Source organism: Penaeus monodon, chromosome 36 (genome assembly GCF_015228065.2).
Source record: "Penaeus monodon isolate SGIC_2016 chromosome 36, NSTDA_Pmon_1, whole genome shotgun sequence".
In the NCBI taxonomy this organism is placed as follows: Eukaryota; Metazoa; Arthropoda; class Malacostraca; order Decapoda; family Penaeidae; genus Penaeus; species Penaeus monodon.
In genome coordinates, this window is record NC_051421.1 from 24,054,050 (window position 1) to 24,065,307 (window position 11,258).

An 11,258-nucleotide genomic window follows, 5' to 3' on the forward strand; every position below is an offset into this window, starting at 1 on the left:
GTTTCCAGTATAGCCAACACCTAAATGCCTAATAACTAATGACCCGTTCTTCACAGTTAATTCTTAGACTCTCAGAATTTAATTTACACAATTTCTTTTCCTCTAGGCACTTGTGGGCATGGTACAATTTCCTTTTTCAACAAATTCGCTACTCCTTCTCCTCTCCTTTCCTTCCAAAAGCGCCTATTGAGAGACTCCTTAAATGCAGCTGCAACTTTGCATTTTTTTCAGCTGACTTTCCTCGGCAACACATCTGATTCCGTTCCTGCGATTCGCGCTTGCTGCAGTACATGGTCCCGAACACAGTTCCTCGGAGATGGAGGCCTGCATTCCATCCCAAGGTTGCATTCGCAGTCAACATTTCCTCTCCTCCGAATCCTCGGTGCCACACCTGTTCTGCAGCCATATAAAACATTATGTGTACATACTTACATAGATATGTATATATATAATATATACATACATATATATGTATATATATATATTATATATATTATATATATATATATATAAAATATATATATATATATATATATATATATATATATATATATATATATATATATATATATATATATATATTCAAAAAACACACACAACTATGGCAGAAAACCCCTCAATGCACAATCTAGATTTATCGATAATGAGACAACAGTTTCGAAAGCCCCTGGATTCCATCTTCATATAGGTGGATTTCGAAACTGTTGTCTTATTTTCATTATATCTAATTTGTGCATTGGGGGGGTTTCTACCATATTTTTAACACGGTAGAGTGTTTTACTATTCATATATATATATATATATATATATATATATATATATATTATATATATATATATATACAAACACACACACACACCACACACACACACACACACACACACACACACACACACACACACACACACCCATATGTATATATATATATATATATATATATATATATATATATATACATTATATATATATGTAAATTATATATATACATATATATATATATATATATATATATATATATATATATATATATATATATATATATATATGTATATGTGCGTGTATGTGTGTGTATGAATGCATGCACACACACACACACCCCACCACACCCCAACACATACATATATAATATACACTCTCTCTCTTCTTAACAAACACACATCACACACAAACACACACACATACACATATATATATATATATATAAATCTCACACTCTCTCTCTACACACACACACACACACACACACACACACACACATATATATCAATCTCACACTCTCTCTCTATACACACACATACACATATATGTGTGTTTGTGTGTGTGTGGGTACATATATAGGCTACACACATAGGCTATGCACACACATACACATATAAAATTTCATGAAGTAGAAAATTCTTTTCGTGCTTGGTTCCATTTTTAAAATCTCCCAAGAGAAATCAGATAGTGAATAATTGCAAAACATATAAAGTTTTCTTGATATATGGTGTCCTGAAAAATACTGAATTGAGGATATTGTTCAAATCGCTAAGAAAGGGGAGAGTATGGTGGTCATATTTTTGTCCGTTTTCGATCGTTTGACTTATTTCTCTTTAGTAATTTCGTCACTACATAGAAAATATCTATATTACTATGTTAACGTCAGAGTTATTTTATGATGCACTGTACCTGTATTTATATCATGAGTAAGGTGAAGTATAGTTTTATATGAGTAATGAATCACATTCGAACACATTGTTATTGTGCTGCATCGGCCAGCGTTAGTTTTCATATTCCTAATTTTGTTCATATTTTAATTATGATGATATCAACGTGCTTTGCAATATTTGTGAACATGATATTGCACAGAAATACAAATAATCACATCCTATTAGCACAACAGGGAGAAAATACACCGATATTTTACCCAAAAGAACGCGGAATAATGTCCTAAAGCGCTATGTGGCAAGGAGATTTCCCGCCAAAAGTCCAAAATCGGCGCGAGATTCCGAGTCCTTCCGCGGGCAGTCAGAGCCGCAGAATTAAACTAAAGCTCCAAAAACACTCAAATTCACCGGTAAGACTCCACTTTTCTGTCGGATTCGCCCTCTAACCACGGGTAAGGAGGCCGGGTGCTATTGGTAGCCAGAGGAGAGGCTTTGAGAGGGTGCTATGGCTGCGCAGACGATGCGACTCGGGAGGGCGACGGCGGCCGGACCCTTCCAGTGGCTCGTGCCGTGGAAAAGGAAGTTATTACAGGATTTGTGGCTTGCTCTTGAATGTGCGAAGATGAACCAAAAGCAATCCCGATGGTTGTGCATGAATGCCAGGCTGCATGAGGAAATGCACTCTCAGTAGATGTACCAACGTTTTGCCGTAACCTATGTATACATATTTGCTCGTAGGTACAATTACACGTAGAACCTTTTTATTACATAAGTCTTAATCCTTATCCTATGACAGGAGGGGCAGAAAAAGGTAAAGAATGTCACGAGAAATTACAGTTGAAATCTTGGTTAACCGTTACCAAGAGCGATGAACAGAGATAGAGGGCAATGAACACTGCTAATTATAGAGAATAGAAGATAGTCACAAACAACACAGGGACAACTGCATAGGCCTCATATTTACGAAATGATGGAAATATCTGCTGCTTGTCATCGCTCGGAGACTAAATCCACAACACCCTCACACAGCTAGAGTTGAAACGTATTCATGTTGACAGTTATAAAGAAGGTATGAAATAAGAATGAATATCTTCACAGAACAAGAGATGTATTTGACTGGTTTTAATTATATCTTCGTGAAGTGCAAATAAAGGGAGGGGATATAGAGGGGCTTCCCCCCCCCCCCTATCTTGGGAATAAATAAAAGGTAGGAAAGGTTAGGTTTGGATCTTGGGTTTGCATGATAGCTTGGTTTGGGACTTAGTCTCAGGAGGGTGCATTACTCTTCGTAACAAATAAGAATTAAATCTACAGCAAATATGTGAGTAGAGGTAAAATTAGATAACATTATGGTTTACATTTACGGTGGAGAAGTGGGCTTTTCATTGCTCCAGTAAAGCTAATAGGATTTTTACATCAGCTAATTTGATAGGCCTAACTTTAAAAAGCATGGAAATTAAGCCATGCTATTGTATGATTTTTTTTTTTATTATAGCCATTTTGCAGAATTTAATTCATACCATGTAACTTGATATTAAAACTTCCACCCCCCCCCCCCCAAGCTTAGAGGAAGGAACAAAATGATTGGAGGGAACATATTAATATCTATCATAAGTATTCTAAATAATTGTTTACAGAATGATCACACCCTTGCAATGAGGTTCTTGTTGCTCCACCCAACAACCTTGGGGTTGAACCAAACCCCATCCTAACCCAACGGTGCTTCGCTCTTGGAACCATACTCAAGTTCATGGCCAAGAGTTCTGTCCCTGGACCTCACATGATCACTGTGGATTGGTCTCTGTGTGGCATTGAACATGACCTGTTTTCTTCATTTCCTATGTTATTCTTCACATGAACAGATTATTTCACATATCAAGGGCTGTAGTTTTTTCCTTTCTATACAAGCGTCCTTAGCTTTTCCATAACAAGGCATGGTTATTATGGAAATGTATTGCAGATTCTGTCAAAGACTCGCCAAATATTTCACGCCATTATTGAGAAGACACCCATGTGTCCACTATTGTGTCCACTTAATCCAATTGGCACAGCTTCCACACCTTTAGTCACTCTAGTAAGGGCTAACAAACTTCCACTATGTCTTCTGGCAATATAGAGCTTGAAGATTCCCTGAGAGAATGAGCTCAAAAAGCTCATGCCACAAAATACATAGAGGTTTGGTATCCTCTACTGGATTGTGTAGTGGGAAGCCTACTGCAATTGCTTGACTGTTGCATTAGACTTGCAATGACTTTCTATTGCAGATCACAGCAATTTTCTGGTAAATCTGGGTAGAATGCAGCAGTTATGATTATGGGAAATGTCTTGATATTGAATGCCATTGTAAGTCCTTTAAACATTTATTAATATATTTACTACACAGGAAAACCTTTTTCTATTTTTAAAGTAAGGGGGGGGAAAAATCTAATAGTTTCTGGAGTCAGCAGTGTCTTGGTGCAATTTTGCTTGTTAGGCACTATAAAAACTTTACTTTGTCTATTTTCTGATATATAAAGTAAAAGGGAGCAAATGTATTTGCTTGTTTTGATTATAATCCTTCATTTAATTATAATAAGAGGGAGATTATCACTAATGATTTGTCTCCAAGTACAGCTTTGTCTTGCAATTCATAGCTCATAAACTTATGTCTCTTTAAGATATTCATATTTTTTTTTACTTTTATGTCTACCTCTCCATGTCATCATCTTTTCATAGAGTAGTTCTGTCCTTTTCCTGAATGAGTCTGAACAGTAGTAATATATGACACTTAATTTTCTGAGAGATCATTTACAGTATTTGTCAAAGGAGAGTGGAGACTGCATTCAATATAATTTGCAATATAATGGTCACCAAAATTTGCTATTTTTTGGTATCCAGATGAGATGCATAATAGCAGCTGGTGAAGGTTGCAAAATGTGAACTTACTAAATGTTAGGGTTTACTGTAATATTTACTACAGTACTTTCTGTTCAGATTTTAAAAAATGCTTTTTAAATTTTAGTATTTATTTTACTTGTTAAAGTATTTTGATATACATTTTTTTGTGTGTATGCAGTACAGTTTATTGTCTTTATTTTTCTGACAATACACTTGCTTTCCTGCATGACAGAGAATGCTTTTTCAATTGTCTTGGTAAGTGATTTTCAACTATTATGAAAAGCAATATATTTTAAGTATTTTTTATGGCATATTTTGGGTAACAATCTACTTTTAACTGATGATTGCTTGGGTTTACTGGCTCTTAGTTCAAGCTCAAATAATTCATAACCTCGAGACATATTACATGATCATATTACAAACATTTTTATTATTGCACTGATTGCCATGCCCACTCTAATATTGTTTATTTATTGTATTTACACATAGATGCTCTAGAAGTACCTAATCACCAAGGAGTCAGTTATTAGTCTTACCTATCTCACCTGTTCATCCCTTTCCTTGATTTTTGGAAAGAGTCTTTTTTATTTCATTGTCTTAAATGTTACCAAGATTTTAATAATTTAATAATCATAACATCAATGATAATAAGAATATTGATATCAGTTGTATTAAGAAAAACCATTTTCCCACCAATTCAAGGAATAGGGAAATCAGGATTGGTCACAAGGGCCTACTGATAAATAAAATTACAGGAGACAGAACATAAATCGGTTTTTTGTGTTAATATAATAATTATTTTAAGTGTGTGATCTAGTGCACACATTTCCTTCACATACATAGGAAAAGGAGTACAAGAAGTAGTACTGATCACATGCAAATAATTTTGTTGAGACAATCGGTTGATCATATGTTTTAGTAATGCTTCAGCTTTCATGACCAGTTCAGATTAAAAATGTTGAATTTCACAAGTTTGTATGGAATGTAGGCACATTACCACACATCTCCTGCATTCATTAATAGTTTGGATGTGTAGGTGTTCATTCTTTTTGTACATTTCAGATTCTTCAGTTTCACCATGCCATTAGCAGAGTCCCAGGGTAATGGTGAAGCAGATGTGGTTAACCTGAAAGCAGAAAAGGCACATGTAAATGAAGCTCAGAATGGCACTACTAATGGTTGTGAAAATGGAAATGGGCATGTAAGTTCAAAATATTTCTTATTTATTGACTTGTATTTGTGGCAGAGATCTTTAAAGAAGTAATTACAAAACATTAATTTATTGATTTTATTTCCAATGATTTACACACACACACACACACACACACACACATATATTTAGATATGATTTGATATAAAATGGAATAGGAAGAGTGTTTTGCAAAATAAACTATATTTTTCAGATATTTTTCAAGGTAAGATACTATACGAGAACTTTAATTTTAATATCCTCCTGCTCTTCATGTATCATCCCCCTCTGAGTCTCATTTTGCTTCCCCATTTCTCTCTCTTCCTTTCCTCTGCAGCCTCCTTATTCCTGTACTCGTCCTTGTCTTCCTCCTCCACTTCCTCTTTCGCTTTGCTTCTTGAATTCACTTTATGTAAGTGGATTTTACCAGGAAATCATTTCATTTGCAGGCTGTGAGGCATGATGAGTGCCAGTACTTAGACCTGATCAGACAGATAATGAGGACAGGCAACAGGAAGGGAGATAGGACTGGCACTGGCACTATTTCCATGTTCGGTGCCCAGATGAGATATTCACTTCGAAATGGTAAGGAGATTCTTTTATCTACTGCAGTTCCCACTGATTATTTCTGGTACTTTTAGCTATTGACAGTACAGATGCTTCTCATATTTTGTCTTTTCTATTCATCCTCCCCTTTGTTCCCTTCAACGTCTTGCTTTTCCTATTCTCTCTTACTTTTTTTGTCTTCTCTTCTCTTCTCCTCTTCTTCTCTTCTTCCTTTACTCTTCTTCTCTTCCTTTTACTCTTTTCCTGTTCTGCCTTTTCCATTCCTCTGATCTTTTCTAAGCTCAGTAAGGATATATGCAAATCTATTATGTGTTAGAAAATGGGAATAAAATACTTCAATAAATGATAACCAGAGACGTTGTCTTTTTATGAGGTGTTAATATTAATGACTTGCCCTTTTAAAGTGTATTTTCATTGTTATTCCCATGGGTATCCAACCAAACCAAAAAGTGATGAGTCATGGGCTAGATTTCTATTTCCATTATAAAGAAATGCCTATGTATTTATTCTCTATTTAGGTACTTGGTAAAATATAAACAGTAAAGTAAAGGGAGGAAAGTAGGTGTTTGGATAGAAGTAACTTGGAGGGAAATAGCAATGTTCCAGCTTATTTGAATCCCTGTTAAACTCCAATGTGACATTCTAAACTTCACTCTGATGACAAATTATTACTGCATAGCATATCCTAAAAATATTGTTCTGGAGGCAAGGGAAGTTCAAGTAGCTATTACTATTAATAGTAATTATGCTGAATTAAATAAGATTAGATGGTGGTGAAGTATTGTACTGTTATTTGTGTTTCAGATGTTTTCCCTCTTCTAACTACCAAGCGTGTGTTCTGGCGAGGGGTGGCTGAAGAGCTGCTATGGTTTGTGAGAGGTTCCACTAATGCTAAAGAACTACAGGAGAAGGATATTCACATTTGGGATGGAAATTCCTCCAAGGAATTTTTAAACAAAATGGGATTCCATGATAGAGAGGAAGGGGATCTGGGTCCAGTATATGGGTTCCAGTGGCGTCACTTTGGAGCTTCATATACAGACATGCACGCAGACTATACTGGTCAAGGTGTGGATCAGCTTCAGCAGGTTAGTATCCATTTATATTTTGCTTTATAATCACTATTATACTATTTCTGTGTCAAAATTCTTCGCTTTTGGTGAAAGGGGGAAGGGGAAAAAAATATCCATATGTTTTTGTAGGAAATGTATTTTGTTACTGGTTTACATGAGCTGCAAAATGTGGATTTCTTTGTAGCATTCATTCATATAGCTTTAAAGTGAACTGGTGATATAAGAATGGGGATTTCATCACAGAATATGTGACAATCTCAAACATGTATATAATTCTCTTGTAATCTTTGCTTTTTCTATTAGGTAATAGATACCATCAAAAATAACCCAGATGATCGCCGTATCATCATGTGTGCATGGAACCCAGTAGATGTGCCCAAGATGGCCCTTCCGCCATGTCACTGCTTGTGCCAATTCTATGTAGCAAATGGGGAACTTTCTTGTCAGCTATATCAGCGTTCTGCTGATATGGGTCTAGGTGTTCCCTTCAATATTGCCAGCTATGCACTTCTCACATACATGATTGCTCATGTTACTGACCTGAAGGTAAGGTTTCATATATATATATATATATATATATATATATATATATATATATATATATATATATATATATATATATATATATATAAAATGTATATATGTATATATGTATATATATAATTTTTTTCTTTTTTTTTTCTTTTTTTTTATGGATGTATGGATGTTGAAATTCAAATGTATTTGAATTTTTCATACCTAGATAACATATTGGTATAATTAAGATCAGTGTCAGTTTTAATTCATCATACTTAGAGATTTTTATCATCATTATCTTAAATTCTTAAATTAGAAAATTTTAGAGCATTTTATTTTGTGTGCCATCTATTACTACTCACCATATCAAAAATGTACAAATTGTTAAGTAGTCATGTCTGTTCATAATTTATTCCTATCAATCGAAATATCACCGGTTCTCAGGAATGAGAAAGCATCAGTACTTATTTCTTTTTTCAAACCGGAATCTTTCTTGCCTTCTATAAGTTCTTTTATATGGACTTTATAAACAAAGTAAATAGCTGGATTAGATAATATGTGGAATAATTTCTTTCCTCTATCTTAGAATAAATTTTTTTTTTTTTATTATGTTTATACAGGTGTAATTTGTTTGGATTCAGTGTGCATATCACAGTAATGTTAAGACCCCTAGATCTCTGAACATGTCTTCAATATTTTCATTATCATGAAAATTTCCCAGGGCCAGGCATACGTTAGGAGGAACTAGGTAAACCAGGCCTTCAGTGATTTGGCTAGGTCCTTGGTAGTTTTCTTGAAGGCAGTGATTTGCGCATAGATATAGCCATAGATATTTGAGGAAATATTGGTATGTAGTTAGAGTAACTTTATATAGGCACTGAAGTCATTCTAGATCAGTGGTTCTTAACCTTTTAACTACCATGCCTTTAGGAATTTGTCCTTCCCTCGTGCCTCCCTTGCATCTCTAAATAAAATTCCATCCCAGATTTTAAAGAAAATTATAAGTATGTTTTAGCCTCTTTAATGAGTATGAATTAGTGGCATTATAATTAAACTTTCCAGTATGTGACCATGTTCTTGTTATGAGAATAACAAAGATAATTTGAGGCATTACTGCCTTTTTTCCAAGGGCTCATGCCCCCTTTGGAAAATGCTGAAGCCCCCATAGGGGATGTGCCCCCCAGGTTAACAACCACTGTTCTAGATGCACCAAGCCAAGGGGAGTATAACTGTAGTGAAATCAAAATAATTTATTTATTTATTTATTACATCTATAATCATATAGATTAGTTCATTAGTTCAGTGGGAAATGCTTATAAACAAGAAATGTGTATGAAATACAGTACTTCATCTTAATAGTGGACCAGAATCTAGAGTGCCCCAGAAATATGCAGGTTGAAAGTGTGGAGGGGGAAAAAGGATGAGGGATATAGGCCTGTGAAAATTGACCCACTTAACCTAACCCACTTCACAGGCTAAGTAATTCTTGTTCATAGATAAGCAGAGTGCATTTCTGTCATCAGTTTTCATTAGAAAGTTGTTCCACATTACTAGCTAGAAATGTTACATTTTTTATTTGAAGGACTGGCACAGTAATGTTAAACAATAAAAGAAGTTAAAACCTTAATCAGCAGTTTCCAGCGAAGTTTATTGAAGAGTTGAATATATCTGTGTAGTGATAGTCAAGTTAAATGTAAAACATTATTTGAATATTTTTCCTCTGTAGCATGACAAAGCTTTCTATGATCTTCCAAGTGTAAAGCAATATTTATGCTGCAATGTTACTTGTCTAATTTATATAACAAAGATATAAAGAAGGTAAAAATATCATAGATCATCTTGGACACAGAATGCCATTGGCAGCAGGGAAGTTGGCTGCAATGGAGATCTGACTTATATTGTCTGGGGATGACAGTAATATTAGACATACAACAATTATTGTTGCTTAGTTGTTTTGCAGAATTCATAGATTTTACACTAATACTTACTATCCTTACAGCCTGGTGACTTTGTACACACACTGGGAGATGCTCATGTTTACTCTAACCACTGTGAAGCTCTGGAGGAACAACTCAAGAGGGAGCCTCGACCATTCCCCTCCCTAAAGATCAAGAGGAAAGTTGAGAACATCAGTGATTTCAAGTTTGAGGACTTTGAGCTTGAGGGTTATAAACCCCATCCAAAGATCAAAATGGAGATGGCTGTGTGATACTATAATAAAAGCTCATTGGTCAGTTCTCAAATTGACTTAAGACAATTAGGGTTTAATAACAAACACAAATTTATATATGTTCATGTATTTCAGGTGTAGGCATTTTACCCCAATGGTATGCCATGTTTACTATGAATTTACTTTATTGAACTTGATTACACATAAACTGTTCTATAAGTGCATAGTTGCCAAGGAATAAATTACTAGGGCTACCTGATCTCACATGTCTTATCAAAATTTAAAGAAACAGGGTAAACAAATTAGGGCTGTTCAAGTGTTTAATGAGGATAATATCAACAATGCTAACCTTAATTACGATGGTAATAGCCAAATAAAAAAATATCTCAAAAATGTGAGTGGATAGTGCATATACCCATTATCAATAGGTACTGTAGACCCTTAGGCATTCCTATTCTTTGTCCACATATTGGGCTGCTCAGGACAGAATACATCTGGTAGGTGATAATCTAATATTGTAACCAAAGATACAAAGAGGTGTCAGCATTAAAAATATCATGAAAATTTTGTTTTATGTTTATATAAATATGTTGATTCTAGGCTATTGAGATATTCAGAATTTTAATGTATAATTCTTTATGATTATAACTACTACTTTGCTATCCAGGTGTGATAAATAATGTTTGAAGTTTTATTAAAAAAAAAAAAGTTGTGGTTTTATACTTTTTATGAATTTTATAATAAAATGATAGTAATGATAATTGATTTTTTCTGTCATTGAGTTCATGATAACTTATGATTTAAATATGTAAAGGACTATTCTGGTGAGAAACTGACATGGAAACTGAAGTAATGTCATCCATTAAAATCTCTAAAATGAATTAGTACAAGAGCAAATGAGTTTACATATTTTCAGCATATATTCAGAATAACTGCTAAACAGCATAGAAATATGAGTATGGTTTATTGTGGTCCCATTGTTAATAGAGGTGGTATGAAATGCCAACTCATACTGTTTCAGTTTCCAACCTTAGACTAAAGTGATAACCCCCCAGCCTTAGACTAAAGTGGTATCAATCCCTCCAATTCCTTGCTCGTTGCTGTGGGGGAGCTTAGGAGGCTGAGGCTGAGGCTCAATGTCGGGATCACTCCTTCCTTGGACCTCAGCCCTCGCCTCAACTAATTTTGCAGGGTCTTCTCTTCTCCCACATTCCTTTTCC

The 11,258-nt window shown here is 34.7% G+C and overlaps 1 protein-coding gene across 5 annotated transcripts; it reads left to right on the forward strand.

The window, feature by feature from the left end:
• Positions 1–1,902: 1,902 nt before the first annotated feature.
• Positions 1,903–10,734, forward strand: LOC119595881 (thymidylate synthase-like). 5 transcript variants are annotated; one of them, XM_037945086.1, is made up of 6 exons: positions 1,903–2,056; positions 5,586–5,724; positions 6,162–6,297; positions 7,084–7,367; positions 7,656–7,898; positions 9,868–10,734. In XM_037945086.1, exons 2-6 carry the CDS (start codon positions 5,602–5,604, stop codon positions 10,075–10,077), a joined length of 996 nt encoding a protein of 331 aa, XP_037801014.1. In that variant the 5' UTR covers positions 1,903–2,056; positions 5,586–5,601; the 3' UTR covers positions 10,078–10,734. The 5 variants fall into 5 exon arrangements, with proteins under 5 accessions (XP_037801014.1, XP_037801016.1, XP_037801012.1 ...); XM_037945088.1 differs by having other exon boundaries at positions 1,997–2,098; XM_037945084.1 differs by lacking the exon at positions 1,903–2,056 and adding an exon at positions 2,116–2,225.
• Positions 10,735–11,258: the final 524 nt, after the last annotated feature.